At 44.8% G+C, this 18,355-nt stretch overlaps 1 protein-coding gene across 1 annotated transcript; it reads left to right on the top strand.

Annotated features, from left to right (window-relative positions):
* The first annotated feature begins 1,373 nt into the window (after positions 1-1,373).
* On the top strand, positions 1,374-17,759 carry COIL (coilin). Its single transcript, XM_050920723.1, has 7 exons — positions 1,374-1,646; positions 4,376-5,576; positions 6,189-6,275; positions 14,399-14,446; positions 15,089-15,158; positions 16,196-16,284; positions 17,541-17,759. Exons 1-7 carry the CDS (start codon positions 1,393-1,395, stop codon positions 17,631-17,633), a joined length of 1,842 nt encoding a protein of 613 aa, XP_050776680.1. The 5' UTR covers positions 1,374-1,392; the 3' UTR covers positions 17,634-17,759.
* The last annotated feature ends 596 nt before the right edge of the window (positions 17,760-18,355 follow it).

Raw genomic sequence — 18,355 nt, 5'->3', positions numbered from 1 at the left:
GGTTATAAAGGGAGCTGGTTACTACTCCAGGGCGCCCTCTCTCCTCCCCTGCGTGGTAAAAGCAACAGATCTCTGTGCTGCCGTCAAGATGCCAGTACATTTGGTTCTATCTGTGCAGCTAGATTTAGCTGGCTTCCCAAACCGGCTGATTTCCCTATGTTATGCTACAGAATTTATTATGCTTGTCTACATGAGAACTACTGGCTTTTCTGATGTTGGAGGCTAAATCCAGCCTGTGAGATGAGGAAAGGAATTGTGTATAAAATCAGCAAGTGATTTGTGTGTGCTAAAAGGATTTACAATCATTGTTTCCACAACTTCTCTAGTGATTTAGATTTTCCAAATTTATCCTTCCTGGAGACATAATCCTAAGAAAATATTTCTCCCAACTTCTTTCAATTTTAATGCCCACACATCTGAGATTCTCATTTCATGGTATTCAGGTTTTACACTTTCTATAGGAACGCCTTGCTCCTATCTTGCAGACCCAAACCAAAAACATTTATGTACAAGAGTAATTTTTCCGATGTGAGTAATTCCACTGAAGTTAATGAGACTCCACATATGCATAGGGCTCTACTCTGTAAATCTGACCTCAATAGCATGGATTTAAGATGTTAATATCAGTTTTTCTCCTAAGAACGTAAAAGCAGAATTGTTTTACATGATTAACGTTACATGAGGTGTGTTGGAGGGATTGGGGGGAACAGAGAGTTTAAATGATAATTAAAGCTTTGATCCAGAATCTGTCTCCAACCAGCCATATTCTAACGCCCATGCATAGCTAGCTGCAGGATCAGGGTCTAAAACAGACACTCCTCTGTGCCAAGGTGGGTGAGGTAATGTCTTTTATTGGACCAACTACAGTTGAGGAGTAGAGTGGCCAGACAGCAAATGTGAAAAATCGGGACGGGGTGGGGGGTAACAGGAGCCTATACAAGAAAATGACCCAAAAATCAGGACTATCCCTATAAAATCGGGACATCTGTTCACCCTATTGAGGAGAGGACAAGCTTTCGAGCCACACAGAGTTCTTCTTCAGATCGCTCCTCAACTCTCATGAATGTCACTATGAAAAAGAGGAAATAGGGAACAATAAAGGAAATATGGGCCCTGATTCTGCTCCGAGCTTTACAGTCGTCAAAAATAAATACGGCGATAAACCAAAGTAGATAAAACTCACACTAGTGCCTGGTGATCAGTGTGACCATGATTGTGATAGAGTGATTGACAACCCAGCCATTCCCTGCTGCAGCAGGCACGGTTCTCTGGTTGTAGTTAGCCGCTGCCGCCGGCAGGTGGCGCCCGCAAGGCGAAGCTGCTGAGTGATGCGTTTCTTGCGCCGCGTGGGGCACCGTAGCCTCCCTCCCCGCTCCGGCCTCCTTGTCCAAGATGGCGGCGGCTGGCGGAGGGGGCCTTGTGCGGCTCCGGCTGCTTTTCGACTACCCGCCACCGGGGAGCCCGGGCTGTTCGTTGTGCTGGCTGCTGCTGGAGCCCAGCCAAGTGCGCCTGGTCACCGACCTCATCAGCCTAATCCGGGAAAAGTTCGGCTTCAGCCGCCGGGCTCAGCTCAGCCTCTTCCTGGAGGGGGCGCTGCTGCCACCCACCGAGAGCGCGCGGCTGGTGCGGGATAACGACTCCCTCAGGTGGGGGAGTCGGGGAGCACGAGACTCCCTCAGGCACCGAGGGGACGCGGGGAGCGCGAGACTCCCTCAGGCACCAGGGGGGAAGCGCGAGACTCCCTCAGGCACCGAGGGGGCGGGGGGAGCACTGGGGGCGGGGGGAGCGTGAGACTCCCTCAGGCACCAGTGGGGAAGCGCGAGACTCCCTCAGGCACCGAGGGGGCGGGGGGAGCGCGAGACTCCCTCAGGCACTGGGGGCGGGGGGAGCGCGAGACTCCCTCAGGCACTGGGGGCGGGGGGAGCGCGAGACTCCCTCAGGCACCAGGGGGGAAGCGCGAGACTCCCTCAGGCACCGAGGGGACGGGGGGAGCGCGAGACTCCCTCAGGCATCGGGGGGAAGCGCGGGACTCCCTCAGGCACTGGGGGCAGGGGGAGCGCGAGACTCCCTCAGGCACTGGGGGCGGGGGGAGCGCGAGACTCCCTCAGGCACTGGGGGCGGGGGGAGCGCGAGACTCCCTCAGGCACCAGGGGGGGAGCGCGAGACTCTCTCAGGCACCAAGGGGACGGGGGGAGCGCGAGACTCCCTCAGGCACTGGAGACGGGGGGAGCGCAAGACTCTCTCAGGCACCAAGGGGACGGGGGGAGCGCGAGACTCCCTCAGGCATCGGGGGGAAGCGCGGGACTCCCTCAGGCACTGGGGGCGGGGGGAGCGCGAGACTCGCTCGGGCACTGGGGGCGGGGGGCGCGAGACTCCCTCAGGCACCGAGGGGACGCAGGGAGCGCGAGACTCCCTCAGGCACCAGGGGGGAAGCGCGAGACTCTCTCAGGCACCGAGGGGACGGGGGGAGCGCGAGACTCCCTCAGGCATCGGGGGGAAGCGCGGGACTCCCTCAGGCACTGGGGGCGGGGGGAGCGCGAGACTCGCTCGGGCACTGGGGGCGGGGGGCGCGAGACTCCCTCAGGCACCGAGGGGACGCAGGGAGCGCGAGACTCCCTCAGGCACTGGGGGCGCGAAGCGCGAGACTCCCTCAGGCACCGGGGGCGGCAGCGAATCTTGGTGGTGGTACCTCTGGCCACGGTTCAGTTGCCCCCGTGGGAGATTGACGCCCCTGATGTTTCTGCCCAGGCTCTCTTGGCCCAAGGTGGTACTTTAGTCTGGGATTAAAAAAATGGAGCCCTAGGAGAGGGGGCTTTTTTGATGGTTAGGCAACTTGGCTGTTCCCCAGGTGGCTGGAGGCTCAAAGCTCTGCTTTGCTGCGAGCCCAACCAGGACCCATCTCTCTCTGCACCTTCTCCATTCTCCGCAGTGTTGCTTTCATGTAGCCAATTTTGGCTGGATGTATTTCTGGAGATTTCATCACCTGACATCTTTAATTCCCGGAGATTCCAGGCCAATCCTGGAGGGTTGGCAACCCTACTTTCATGGCTGTCCTGCTCTGCTCTTGCTAGTGGATGGGAAAACCTGTTTCTGAAAATAGCTAACGGGATTTGGAACAACCTCTTCCCCTTGGGCAGACACCTTTTAATATTTCTAAAATCATATCAGCCAGTCATATTGTAGCCTAGGTTCAACTCTCTTTTGAAAAGTATCTTTATTGTTGCCTAGACATACCCTTAAAATCTTGAGATTTTAGAGGCAGGCCTGCCGTGCCCCACAAAGCCAGTGTGGTTAGATGTTGACAGATGTTTGGCTGTGTGTGTGTGTGTGTTCTCTCTGTGTGCCGTCCCAGCCCTGTGCAGACCGCTGGCATGACAAACCTTGCGCAAACTGCCCAATGACCACAAGTTTCGTTAAGGGACGAAGGCACCCAGCCAGGTTTATTGTTGACGAAGCATGGCACTAGTATTCTGGAGACTCTACTGGACCCACTAATTACATGTATGCCTGTAACAATGAATGAGCTCAGTGAACTCCCTGAGATACATCTTTATATTCTGATACAAACAATTTAGTACTGCCCATTTGATGTAGTTAGTTACTGCCCCCTGACATGGCTAGTTATCACACATCACATTGGTTTGATCAAAACATTTTTATTACGTACTGTCTTCCTGACCTTATCTTTTAGGGGGGATCTGTGTTCCTGTTATCCTTGGGGAATGTTTTTGTAGCATTCTTGATATCAGGATGTTTTGGTACCACTTGATATTGGGATGTGTTTGCGTTAGTACTTTGTGACTGGCACTTCTTAGGAATGTGTATTTCTGCAATATCAGCCCTGTTTTTGCCAGTTTTTGTGAGCAGGTTTTGCTTCATAGCAGGCCGTTGATACAAGGGCTTATGTGTCAGAGCTCTCTTCCTATTACAGACTGTGCCTCAGATCAAACACCTAAAGTTTGACAAGTGTGGCTAGAGGAAATCTGGGGTGCAAGACAAGGCTTCTTAGATACTGGAGGAAAGTGCAGCCCATGTTCCCTGCAGACTTCCCACTGAGCTTCCCTACTCCATGGTACCTGCACTGGCATGTGGTCCCCTCAAGCAACAGGGACATGTCCCCCTCCTCGAGTGAGCATATGGGGATTTTAGGCTGTTTGATGGAAGCTAGTTTAATCTTTGGTGGCATAATTTGTTGGGAGATTTATAGGTGCATCTCCTCATCTACTAGGGTAATATTCCTTAGCTGCTAAGTGAATAGCTGTGAGATTAGATTGTCTTTCAGACATAAGGATTACTATTTCAAACTCAATATGTAGAAAGGAATATTAATTTGCTACTTATACTGAACACTTGTTTCTCTTTGTCTTTTTCACAGAGTTAAATTGGAAGAGGTAGTTGCAGATAGTTGTGATGAGATGGGTAATGGTTTCACTTATTCATCAAGAAAAGAGAGAAAAAGGCACAGGCAAAAGTTGGAAGAGGAGGGGGAGTCTAAAAGTGAAGATGACAGACACAGAAGGAAGAAGAAGAAGAAACAGAACTCTGAACATCTTTCTTATAAGGGAGAGGACTCTGTAAATGTTCAAGGCTCTTGGAAAAAGTCCAAGAAAAGAAAAAGAAAAGAAGAGGTGAATGGAAGAAAGGGTATCACAGGAGGTAAGGATGACAGTGGTCTTGATGAGTCCAAAAAGCTTAAAAAAAAGTCAGAGGGGGAGAAAGAGCCGGAGACAGAAAGAAAGGATGTTAAGCAGAGAAAGACAAGGGCAGTTAAAGGAAAGACTGTGTTAGAAAAGGCCAACAACATTTTCCTTCTGAGTCCTAGTAAAAGTAGCACAGTAAAAAACATTTCAGCACAGTCCAGCAAAAAGAGAGGGGGAATTTCAGATTGTGATTCCTCCAGCACATCATCTGACAATGAAATAGATATGAAACAAAATAAATCCTCACATAAACCTGTGGCAGCAATCCTACACAGAGACAAAGCCCAACTTGCTGCAAATTCTGCTATAAAAGCTGTTGCTGCTAGTAAAGTTACTGCAAAATCTAAAGATGAAAATTCCCCTAAGACTGCCATTAGTAAAAAAGCTAAACCCCAGTCCTCGAGTTCAGATTCTGACTCTAGTATGGAGGAGGAGGAGCAAAGCAGTAACTCAACGAGAAATTTGCTGCCTAAAAATCCACCAATTGTGAACATTATGTCAAAGTCCCCCAAGGCAAAGACCTCCTCTTCAAAGTCTGATAGTTCAGATTCAGAGACATTTGTTATTAAAAAGCCCATAGTAAATGTTGGCTTCAATAAATCCTTCGTAAGAAATGGTAATAAACAGTTGTCAACTAGCAATCAAGGACCAGCTGTAAACCCTAGCAGTTTTGGAAGGGGACTTGGAAGAGGAGAGGATAACTTCTTCTGGAGAGGACCCAGGGGTCGTGGGTGTCGTGGGATGATCCGAGGCCGGGGCTGGGGCCGGGGCCGAAGCCGAGGAGAAAGCAATAGTGTCTTTTTCAACTACAGCAGTGAAAGCCAGAAACAGCAGCAGTTAAATGAAGCAGCAAAAAACACTTCAATTGTTATCCAGGTGAGTGACTATTTATGTCCTTAATACATTTCTTTAAAGATTTTTTAAAATTTTATAGTTTTTTTACTAAAATGTTAGTAATTGAATATACAAAAACATAGTAATACCACTAGCTCTTATATCTTGCTTTTCAACACTAGATCTCAAAGCACTTAACAAAGAAGGTCGATATCATTATGCCCATTTTACAGATAGGAAATTGAAGCACAGAGAAGAGAAGTGATTTACCCAAGGTCACTCAACAGGCCAGTGCCAGAACTGGGAATAGAACCCAGGTCTTGTGAGTCCCAACTGAGTGTTCTATTCACCAGGGAACACTGCCTCTCACATCAAATGAGCATAAATTGTAAAAACAAAACAAAAAAGATAAGAATAAGACCAATGCAAAGAATACAACTGTATAGTTCATATGGTTAAGGACAGTTAACTCACATCCTGAACAAGTGTTTTTAAAATACTGTTTTTTTATATTATACACATAGCTTGTGCTCTACCTTTGGGTTGGATGCTGGTTTGCGTGATGGATTTTCTCAGTTTTTTCATACAGCATTAATATTGCTTATTTGCTTTTGTTAAGTAATTGAATCAATAAGTGTAATGTTAATTTTACAGAATCCAGTGGAAGTTCCAAAGAGGGACTATAGTGTACTACCTCTATTAGCTGCCCCTCCACAAATAGGGGAAAAAATTGCCTTTAAGGTAAGGAAATCCTAAAATATATAGTGTTAGTCATATCGCTCAGATTTCTTTCATATGTACCAGTATAATACATTTTGTGATTTATTACTTTAGCTGTGACATCCAAAAATTTTGCAATGTTCAAACTTGCATTATTTAGTGACTGTTGCTGCAGAAATATCAGACAATATGTTTGCATTTATCCTGATATGCAGTTAACCTTGGTTCCCTTAGCTTGTAAGTTAGATGAGGAAAAATGGGTCCCAGTAGGATTGACATCACAACCTTTCCAGATGAATTATAAAGCTAGGCCTTCAACCATTAGCATAAGAACTGGGTATCCTGTCATAAACAGATAGCTAAGGGTTAATGTCTCTTTCACCTGAAGCACCTGACCAGAGGACCAATCAGGAAACCGGATTTTTTCAACTTTGGGTGGAGGGAAGTTAGTGTCTGAGTCTTTTGTCTGTCTGCCTGCTTTCTCTGAGCTTTGGAGAAGTAGTTCTACTTTCTAATCTTCTGTTTCTAAGTGTAAGAACAAAGAGATCAGATAGTAAGTTATATGGTTTCTTTTCTTTGGTATTTGCATGAATATAAGTGCTGGAGTGCTTTGATTTGTATTCTTTTTAAATAAGGCTGTTTATTCAATATTCTTTTAAGCAATTGACCCTGTATTGTATCATCTTAATACAGAGAGACCATTTGTATGTATTTTTCTTTCTTTTTATATAAAGCTTTCTTTTAAGACCTGTTGGAGTTTTTCTTTACTTCAGGGAAATTGAGTCTGTACTCACCAGGGAATTGGTGGGAGGAAGAAATCGGGGAGATCTGTGTGTTGGATTTGCTAGCCTGATTTTGCATTCCCTCTGGGGGAATAGGAAAGTACTATTTGTTTCCAGGATTGGGAACAGAGAGGGGGAGTCACTCTGTGTAGTTTCACAGAGCTTGTGTCTGTGTATCTCTCCAGGAGCACCTGGAGGGGGGAAGGGAAAAAGGATTATTTCCCTTTGTTGTGAGACTCAAGGGATTTGGGTCTTGGGGTCCCAGGGAAGGTTTTTCAGGGGGACCAGAGTGCCCCAAAACACTCTAATTTTTTGGGTGGTGGCAGCAGGTACCAGGTCCAAGCTGGTAACTAAGCTTGGAGGTTTTCATGCTAACCCCCATATTTTGGACGCTAAGGTCCAAATCTGGGACTAAGGTTATGACATGAGTGGCAGTGGTGGGATATAGACAGAATCCAGAAGCCAGTAGGAATATTATATTTTTCTCTTCTCTGCTAAGGGCTTTTTAGCAGAGAGAAACAGTTGGTTTTAAAAGGGAACCAGAGAGAATTTTTTTTTCTGCTCTCTCTGGCAGTTTGTGGCTTGCATGTTAAGCGAGAAGCCATTAAGAGACTGTTGAGGGTCTTTTGTCACACAATAGCACTCCCATTGAGAGTCATTACCAGCACTATATAAATGCAAATAAAGTGGTTTTTCAGGTTTACTTAACATTGAAAATTAGCTAAAGGCACTGTTGCTAGGCAGACTTCAGGAGGCAACAGAGAACCTGCAGTTCAGAAGATAAACACCGGAGGGCACCCCAACACAAGAAAACAGGAATCATGACTTCTAAGGCAAAAATTGAGGCCGAAGAACAATTCAAAGAAGCTGAACACAGGCGACAACTGGAAATAAAACAAACAGAGATGGAAATAAGAGAGAGAGAGAAAGAGAGGCAGCACACAAAAGAAAACTAGAAGAAGAAGAGGCGGCCCACCGCCGAGAAATGGAAAAACAACAAAAAGAAATGGAAAAACAACAAAAGAGAATGAAGAGAAGGAAAAACAGAGAAAAACATGAACTGGAGTTGGCAAAAGCTGGGCTGCATGTGCCAGCCAACCCTAATAACCCGGCGCCAATTATTGCTCCACAGCACAGGAAATTTCCCACCTACAAGGCAGGGGATGACACCGAGGCCTTCTTGGAAAATTTTGAAAGAGCCTGTCTTGGGTACAACATCCCCGAAGACCAGTACATGGTAGAATTGAGGTCACAGCTCAGTGGACCTTTAGCAGAGGTGGCAGCTGAAATGCCTAAGCAGCAAATGAATGACTATAAACTTTTTCAAACCAAGGCCAGATACCGAATGGGGATAACCCCAGATCATGCCCGTCGGCGCTTCAGAACCCAAAAGTGGAAACCAGAGGTGTCATTTCCCAAACACGCCTACTACATTGCAAAAAACTATGAGGCCTGGATAACAGGAAACAACGTTCAAACCTTGGAAGAACTGCACCTCCTCATACAAATGGAGCAGTTCTTGGATGGTGTTCCTGAAGACATCACACGGTACATACAAGATGGAAATCCCAAAGATATCGCTGAGGCGGGGGAGATTGGAGCCAAATGGATGGAACTGGCAGAAAGCAAGAAAGCTACTGTCAAGGGGAACGATTACCCCAGGGGGCACACAGACCATAAACCCTACAGCCGAGGACAGCCAAAGACCCCACATACCACCCAAGTAAAGCCACAGACACCCTACCCTTCCACCTCACCAGTCTCCAGTAACTCACCTCGGCCCAGTGACCCATCAGATGGAAGATGCTTTAAGTGTAATGAACTGGGACATATCAAGGCCAACTGTCCCAAGAACACCATGCGAGTGCAATTCATTACACCACCATCACACCAAAGATCCCCAGGCCCGGATGCCTCTCAAATACCCTTGGAGCGAAGGGAAAATTTGAGAGTGGGCGGAAAGAAGGTTACTGCGTGGAGAGACACGGGGGCACAAGTGTCAGCTATCCACCAATCCTTCGTTGACCCCAAATTCATCAACCCAAAGGCCAAAGTTACAATTTACCCCTTCATGTCACAGGCTGTAGACTTGCCTACAGCTCAACTGCCTGTCCAGTACAAAGGCTGGTCAGGAATGTGGACTTTTGCAGTCTATGACAATTATCCTATCCTCATGCTACTGGGGGAAGACTTGGCCAACCAGGTGAGGCGGGCCAAGAGAGTGGGAATGGTTACCCGTAGCCAAACCAGGCAAGCTTCCAGACCCATTCCTGATCCTGAGCCGTCCACAGACGCCCCGTCTGTGTTACCAGAGACCCAGACAGAGGTAATGGACCCGGATTCCATGCCTACCACTGAAACAGCCACAGCATCTCCAGTCCCAGGCCCGGAACTGGAACAGCAACCAGCACCAGCAAGTGCAAACCCATCTTCAAACTCAACGCCAGTGGGCGCCAGCGAGCCACAACTGGCAGAAGCAACAGACAGCCATACCCAAAAGGCTCAGCCAGAGCCTGAAATACCCTCAGGTGCACCAGCGGAGAGCGGTTCACCAGCAACGGAAACAACCCCATCACCTACATCGCTTCCAGAGGGACCAAGCCCAAGTCCACAGTCTGAGGAAGAACTGGTGACCCCAGCCTCAAGGGAACAGTTCCAGACTGAGCAGGAAGCAGATGACAGCCTTCAGAAAGCATGGGTGGCGGCACGGAGCACCCCACCGCCTCTCAGCTCTTCTAATCGATCCCGGTTTGTTATAGACCAAGGACTTTATACAAGGAAATTCTTTCTGGTGGACACCGGGAAGAATGGCAGCCGCAAAAACAGTTGGTGGTTCCAACTAAGTACCGGGAGAAGCTCTTAAGCTTAGCCCATGATCATCCCAGTGGCCATGCTGGGGTGAACAGAACCAAGGACCGGTTGGGGAAGTCCTTCCACTGGGAGGGGATGGGCAAGGATGTTGCCAAGTATGTCCGGTCTTGTGAGGTATGCCAAAGAGTGGGTAAGCCTCAAGACCAGGTCAAGGCCCCTCTCCAGCCACTCCCCATAATTGAGGTCCCATTTCAGCGAGTAGCTGTGGATATTCTGGGCCCTTTCCCAAAAAAGACGCCCAGAGGAAAGCAGTACGTACTGACTTTAGTGGACTTTGCTACCCGATGGCCAGAAGCAGTCGCTCTAGGCAACACCAGGGCTAACACTGTGTGCCTGGCCCTAACAGACATCTTTGCCAGGGTAGGTTGGCCCTCCGACATCCTTACAGATTCAGGGTCTAAATTTCCTGGCAGGGACCATGGAAAAACTGTGGGAAACTCATGGGGTGAATCACTTGGTTGCCACCCCGTACCACCATCAAACCAATGGCCTGGTGGAAAGGTTCAATGGAACTTTGGGGGCCATGATACGAAAATTCATCAACGAATTCTCCAATAATTGGGACCTAGTGTTGCAGCAGTTGCTGTTTGCCTACAGGGCTGTACCACATCCCAGTTTAGGGTTTTCACCATTTGAACTTGTGTATGGTCACGAGGTTAAGGGGCCATTACAGTTGGTGAAGCAGCAATGGGAGGGGTTTACGCCTTCTCCAGGAACTAACATTCTGGACTTTGTAAGCAACCTACAAAGCACCCTCCGACACTCTTTAGCCCTTGCTAAAGAGAACCTAAAGGATGCTCAAGAAGAGCAAAAGGCCTGGTATGACAGACATGCCAGAGAACGTTCCTTCAAGGTAGGAGACCAGGTTATGGTCTTGAAGGCGCAACAGGCCCATAAGATGGAAGCATCATGGGAAGGGCCATTCACGGTCCAAGAGCGCCTGGGAGCTGTAAACTACCTCATAGCATTTCCCAATTCCTCACTAAAGCCTAAAGTGTACCATGTAATTCTCTCAAGCCTTTCTATTCCAGAGACTTACAGGTTTGTCAGTTTACAGTCCAGGGAGATGATGCTGAGTGGCCTGACGGTGTCTACTACGACGGGAAAAAAGACGGTGGCGTGGAAGAGGTGAACCTCTCCACCACCCTGGAACGTCTGCAGCGGCAACAAATCAAGGAGCTGTGCACTAGCTTTGCCCCATTGTTCTCAGCCACCCCAGGACGAACTGAACGGGCATACCACTCCATTGATACAGGTAATGCTCACCCAATCAGAACCCCACCCTACCGAGTGTCTCCTCATGCCCAAGCTGCTATAGAACGGGAGATCCAGAACATGCTACAGATGGGTATAATCCGCTCATCTACCAGTGCATGGGCATCTCCAGTGGTTCTGGTACCCAAACCAGATGGGGAAATACGCTTTTGCGTGGACTACCGTAAGCTAAATGCTGTAACTCGTCCGGACAACTATCCAATGCCACGTACCGATGAGCTATTGGAAAAGTTGGGACCTGCCCAGTTCATCTCTACAATAGACTTAACCAAGGGGTACTGGCAAGTACCGCTAGATGAACCTGCCAAGGAGAGGTCAGCATTCGTCACCCATGCGGGAGTGTATGAATTCAATGTCCTTCCTTTCGGCCTTCGAAATGCACCCGCCACCTTCCAGAGGCTGGTAGATGGTCTACTAGCTGGACTGGGAGAATTTGCAGTTGCCTACCTCGATGATGTGGCCATTTTTTCAGACTCCTGGCCCGAACACCTACTACACCTGGAAAAGGTCTTTGAGCGCATCAGGCAGGCAGGACTAACTGTTAAGGCCAAAAAGTGTCAAATAGGCCAAAACAGAGTGACTTACCTGGGGCACCAGGTGGGTCGAGGAACCATAAACCCCCTACAGGCCAAGGTGGATGCTATCCAAAAGTGGCCTGTCCCACGGTCCAAAAAGCAGGTCCAATCCTTCTTAGGCTTGGCCGGATACTACAGGCGATTTGTACCACACTACAGCCAAATCGCTGCCCCACTGACCGACCTGACCAAAAAGACCCAGCCAAATGCAGTTAAGTGAACTGATAAGTGTCAAAAGGCCTTTACCCAACTTAAGGCAACGCTCATGTCTGACCCTGTGCTCAGGGCCCCGGACTTTAACAAGCCATTCCTAGTAACCACAGATGCATCTGAGCGTGGTATAGAAGCAGTGCTCATGCAGGAAGCAACAGATCACAACTTCCATCCTGTCGTGTTTCTCAGCAAAAAACTGTCTGAAAGGGAAAGTCACTGGTCAGTCAGTGAAAAGGAATGCTATGCCATTGTGTACGCCCTGGAAAAGCTACGCCCATATGTTTGGGGACGGCGGTTCCAACTACAAACTGACCATGCTGCACTAAAGTGGCTTCATACTGCCAAGGGGAACAACAAGAAAACTTCTTCGTTGGAGTTTAGCTCTCCAAGATTTTGATTTTAAAATTCAACACATCACAGGAGCTTCTAATAAAGTTGCTGATGCACTCTCCCGTGAGAGTTTCCCAAAATTCAGTAGTTAAAAGGTGTTCTTAAAATGTACAAGTCTGTTAGTTATATACTTCGTAGTATATGTAAAGGTGCATGTGTTGTAGTAATCTGTTTATTTTAAAGTTCTACAAGGAAATCGCCGCCAGTGAGCTTCCCCACTGTCTGCAATTTGGGGGGCGTGTCATAAACAGATAGCTAAGGGTTAATGTCTCTTTCACCTGAAGCACCTGACCAGAGGACCAATCAGGAAACCGGATTTTTTCAACTTTGGGTGGAGGGAAGTTAGTGTCTGAGTCTTTTGTCTGTCTGCCTGCTTTCTCTGAGCTTTGGAGAAGTAGTTCTACTTTCTAATCTTCTGTTTCTAAGTGTAAGAACAAAGAGATCAGATAGTAAGTTATATGGTTTCTTTTCTTTGGTATTTGCATGAATATAAGTGCTGGAGTGCTTTGATTTGTATTCTTTTTAAATAAGGCTGTTTATTCAATATTCTTTTAAGCAATTGACCCTGTATTGTATCATCTTAATACAGAGAGACCATTTGTATGTATTTTTCTTTCTTTTTATATAAAGCTTTCTTTTAAGACCTGTTGGAGTTTTTCTTTACTTCAGGGAAATTGAGTCTGTACTCACCAGGGAATTGGTGGGAGGAAGAAATCGGGGAGATCTGTGTGTTGGATTTGCTAGCCTGATTTTGCATTCCCTCTGGGGGAATAGGAAAGTACTATTTGTTTCCAGGATTGGGAACAGAGAGGGGGAGTCACTCTGTGTAGTTTCACAGAGCTTGTGTCTGTGTATCTCTCCAGGAGCACCTGGAGGGGGGAAGGGAAAAAGGATTATTTCCCTTTGTTGTGAGACTCAAGGGATTTGGGTCTTGGGGTCCCAGGGAAGGTTTTTCAGGGGGACCAGAGTGCCCCAAAACACTCTAATTTTTTGGGTGGTGGCAGCAGGTACCAGGTCCAAGCTGGTAACTAAGCTTGGAGGTTTTCATGCTAATCCCCATATTTTGGACGCTAAGGTCCAAATCTGGGAGTAAGGTTATGACATATCCAAAGAACCCTTTTTCATCTTTATTAGTGAATGACATTTTTGTCTAAATCTTTTTATAAGAAATCTGGAACTCTGACTGGTTCAAAGCCTTCTAAGCCTTCTGGTATGCCTTGTATTTGCTAGTAGCTCTAAAATTATTCATTAATCTCTCTAACCAAGTATTTTCTTGAATAAAAGCACCTGCTACAGTTTTCATTGTGCATATATTTTCAGATTGTCTTACTCTAAAGACACAGCTTGAAGGGAATCAGTTGATGCCTCTGTTTTAGAAAGCTTTTGAACTAGTGCATTTAAGTTTATTTTGTTTTAACTTAATAGAATGACAGCATAAGCAAAGAAATGTCATACTCTCCATCTCCACCTCAATTTCAGTAGAAATTCATAGAGAAATCTGTACAATAGATCCTTCCCTCAGACCACCTGAGTCAAGCCTCAGTTAATCAAGCTGACTTTGAACCTTCCCAGAATGCGTCTCTTTTCCATGGAAAAGGTGTCATGATACAAACAACTCCTTAAAGACCACCCCAGAGAGAAGTGCTTCTCTCACACAAAAATGAAGTCACTATGAAAATCCTCTTAAGTTACTATTTCTCTCTTTATGATGTTTCTGGGACATCATTGCAAAATTTGCTATAAAAATGCTACTTCATTTCCAAAATCAAAAATAAAGAAAACAATCACTGGTGCTGAGGAAACTGGAGTCACAGTGATCTCTTCTTGAAGCCCAAGCTGAATGGAAAGCCACTGGAGCAATCAGTCATGGAATAGTAGCAGGGGGAAGCATTAGGGTCTAGGAGCAGAATACACAGCTCTTACGCACTTCACCTCAATGATAGGGCCTAGGCTGGATAGTAAGTGGGTTAGCAAGGGCCAGAAGCAGGAGATAAAAATTTTTCATCTCTTATAATGATTTATATTTTTCTTTTAACAGCTTTTGGAATTAACTGAAAATTACACTCCTGAAGTATCTGACTACAAGGTATTTTTTCAAAAAATGTATGTATAATACTATAGTGGGTAAGACAAGGTTTTGGGGGAGTCTTAGATATTTTACAATTCTGTGCATTGTATATTCTCTCCCCCCACTTCTCATGTTATCATGCAGACTATTTCCAATATAAATAAAAAATAATTACAAAATACAAAACTATTCGAAATATTAAAGTGTTGTCAATAGAAAAACACATGCAAACAGTACTGCTGATTTAAGAGGAAACAATTTAAAATGTGAGGAAAAATTCCAAGCTTTTGGATGCAAAAGAACATTGAAAGACTTGGCACATTCGTTGGAAGTTGTCAAGACATTTCATGGAATTATTAAAAACATACCTTTGTAGCAGTTTCGAAGAACTTGATTTATAGCTGACTAATTGCCACAGTCACTGTGGATTAATGTAGCAATAAAAGATTTGGGTTTATTGGTATTACTAATTTAGTTCATTTACAACTTTTTAAAGTTAATTGTTTAATACTTTAACAGATTTTTCAGAACTAGACAAAAGACTTAATCAAATAGAAATATGTGCTCTGGCTGTGTTCAAGATATCCTTGTAATGTAATATGAAACTCTTGTCAAATTTGCTATGCTTCACCATAGGACCATTTTTGTTGTTTTTTGAAGGAGGGAAAAATAATCAGTTGGAATGCTGATAACAAACAGCTAGAGCTTGAGATTCTTTCATCTTCAGCAGGCAAGTATATGTAATGCCAGAAGTCAGTATGTAAATATCTAAAGTCATTTCTGCTGCGGTGGTAAACATATGTAAGACAATATATTACAATTTTTAGACACATTTTTTCAGCATTATCTCAAACATCATAAAATTTCCCACAGATTAAAATAGTATGTTAAATAGAGAAAATCCATTGCACTTGCTTGCTGTCTTGAAGTTGGTTGTACATATTGCCAAGCAGGTTTGGATACTCGAATGACTTGTTAGGTGTGGCATCATGCATATAAAGTTCACTTTGAGTTGTACTATTCACAGCTAGAAAGTGAACAATGTCCCATTGGAACTGCACTGTATCATCTGAAAGATTAAAATGGTTAAATGAAAATAACTGGAATAGATGTGCTTGTGAATGGAAGAAATTTTAGGGCCCTGTCCTTTGACGTCAATAGTATTGCCATTGACTTTATTTGGTGTAGGACTAAGTCCTCACCAAGTAATGGAGTGCACCTCAAATACTTGATTGAAATTCTGAATGCAAGTATAGCAGTTGCCATTTAACAACCAGCATTTATCAACAACTGCCACATATCTGAGTTTGACATAGTTTTTCCTTATACTTAAATCGGGAGAGATTTGTGATTGAGTTGGCAAATGTTGACTTTTTACTGGATTTTACTGTGTGGTCTTAACTAGATACCTGTATTGTACTTTAGAAGGGGTTGAACTAGGTCACCTATCCCTGATACATATACACCAGTTATATGCACTGTATAATTGCATAGTGACAAATAGGTCCCTACCGCAAACAAATTAGATTAATGAGTTGATACTATCTAGTGTGATACAGTGTAATATAAACACAGAGTAGTGTATGGTCATTACTGCTCAACTGCTTCATTGAACCACTGGGGAGTGAATGATTGTAACAGTGTTTGTTGTAATGTGTATTGCTGATTAAATAAATGAACTTGACTAGCTTTTTAAATATTATACAAATAATGTTTACTTTTACATTTATATAAAACTAACTGTAAATCATGTTTTTGTTCTTCAAGTGGTGAAAGAGCCAGGAAAATTTGATCTGGTGTACGAGTCTGCAGATGGAGCTGAAGTGATAGAATATGCTGTTTCTCAGGATACAAAGGTGTGTTAATATTCTTTAAACTGCTTGGCTTTGTGCTATGCACAGTTGAAATAGTATCAGTTGTATGTGACTGTTCTTTGCTGCTAAGGAACTTACCTGTTTTAATGAGATTTCTATTTGTCAATACATCTCAATGAAAATGAGCAAAAACAAAAAAAAAATTGCTTCTTTGTAGTGATTGGTATATATTTATATTATAGCAATCATTACACCTCATTTAATAGCTGCGTAGGTGTATAGATATATGTACTGTGACAAAGTTCCTCCTCTACCTTGGTGGGTCCTGCTCTTATTGGCAGATTTTCTCACCTCAGAGATCTTCCCCATAGTCTGGATCAACTCTTCCTGTGTCTGATCAGGAGTTGGAAGGTTTGGGGGGAACCTGGGCCTGCCCTCTACTCCGGGTTCCAGCCCAGGGCCCTGTGAATTGCAACTGTCTATAGTGCCTCTTGTAACAGCTACATGACAGCTACAACTCCCTGGGCTACTTCCCCATGGCCTCCTCCAAACACCTTCTTTAGTCTCACCACAGGACCTTCCTCCTGGTGTCTGATAATGCTTGTACTCCTTAGTCCTCCAGCAGCACACCCTCTCACTCTCAGCTCCTCACACACACTTCCTCTCCTCTGGCTCCTCCTTGCCTGACTGGAGTGAGCTCCTTTTTAAACCCAGGTGCCCTGATTAGCCTGCCTTGATTGGCTGCAGGTGATCTAATCAGCCTGTCTGCCTTAATTGGTTCTAGCAGGTTCCTGATTACTCTAGTGCAGCCCCTGCTCTGGTCACTCAGGGAACAGAAAACTACTCATCCAGTGACCAGTATATTTGCCCTCTACCAGACTCCTGTACCCCTGGATACCAATAGGACCAGACTCCTGTACCCCACTGGCCTGGGTCTGTCACAATACACAATTCACTGAACAAAATGTTTTGAAGACTTTTTTTTTCTTAATGTAACAGAATTCAATATTAAGTCTAGCATATTTCAGTTTTTACAAGTTTGTCTGTTCATCTGGTATTTTACTCTCCCTACATGTGTGGATCTTTGCTGATGTCAGTGGAATTCTGTGTGTATTGGGAAAGCAGAATAGCAGAGCAGGGATTCACCATACAGATCTTTGTATTATACAGCAGTTCTTGTTTAGTAATATTCTTGTATAGATGCACAGCTATGAACGTACCTTCTTAGTACAAATATAGACAATAAAAGAAAATCTCAGCTGTTCCACTCCATGCTAAGTATTATACGTTTGTTTCAGATAACTGAAAGCTGGGATGCACTGATTGAACCAAGACTGATCGTTGAGCATTCTCCTACTAATGAATCAACCACTGAGAACATAAAACTCTAAGATGTGAACTCATTTTCCATATGTGTAAATAGTTATATGGACTCACTGTTTTGTGAAGTACTTTCTTTTGGTTTTGAAGACAGCAAATGCACTGGATGTTTTTTAATAAATAATTTCAAAATGAAACTGTGTATAAGGAACTATAAATACAGTTTTTCAAAGGGAATTTTGGTGTATTTAATATCGAAAAGTACATTTGCCTCTCTTTTTAAAATTGTTTTAAATAAAACAGCAGTTTTTCTGCCAGACAGCCATGAGTTACATATTTAGGAATTGCTTGCTAATGGATGTGAAATACAGGAATTCTTTTAAAATCATAAGCTCCAGTTAAGTTTATTCTCTGTAAGGATATAGCAATATAACAATACAAAGATAACTTACTGTAAGGAGAACTTAAAATAACATTTATAATTCATCACAAGTCCAATCGGTAACCATACACGTACTCCACTTCTCAGTGCACTATCTGCCTCCACTGCTGCAAGACTTGGCATAAATGCTCTTTCTTGCAGTTCTGTAGCACCTTCCATGGGAACATCTCAAAGGACTTCATAGATGTTAAGTCCTTTTACCCCTGAGAGGTAGGTGGGTATCCATCCCTTGTAGATGGGAAAACTGAAAACCGTATGTAAAGCAAGCGGCAGAACAAGGACTAGAACACCGAAGTCCAACACTCCTAGGCAGTGCTGCCTTCTATGTGTATTAAATTAATCTGTTTGCAC

This window comes from Gopherus flavomarginatus, chromosome 12, assembly GCF_025201925.1.
Source record: "Gopherus flavomarginatus isolate rGopFla2 chromosome 12, rGopFla2.mat.asm, whole genome shotgun sequence".
In the NCBI taxonomy this organism is placed as follows: Eukaryota; Metazoa; Chordata; order Testudines; family Testudinidae; genus Gopherus; species Gopherus flavomarginatus.
Note: the sequence above shows the minus strand (reverse complement) of the source record. Positions and strands in the feature narration are given on the sequence as shown.

Coding starts and splice junctions, on each gene's coding strand:
- COIL (XM_050920723.1), top strand. CDS start 1,393: ATGGCGGCGGCTGGCGGAGGGGGCCTTGTGCGGCTCCGGCTGCTTTTC. Junction 1,647..4,375: donor CGGGATAACGACTCCCTCAG/GTGGGGGAGTCG, acceptor TCTTTTTCACAG/AGTTAAATTGGAAGAGGTAG. Junction 5,577..6,188: donor ACACTTCAATTGTTATCCAG/GTGAGTGACTAT, acceptor TTAATTTTACAG/AATCCAGTGGAAGTTCCAAA.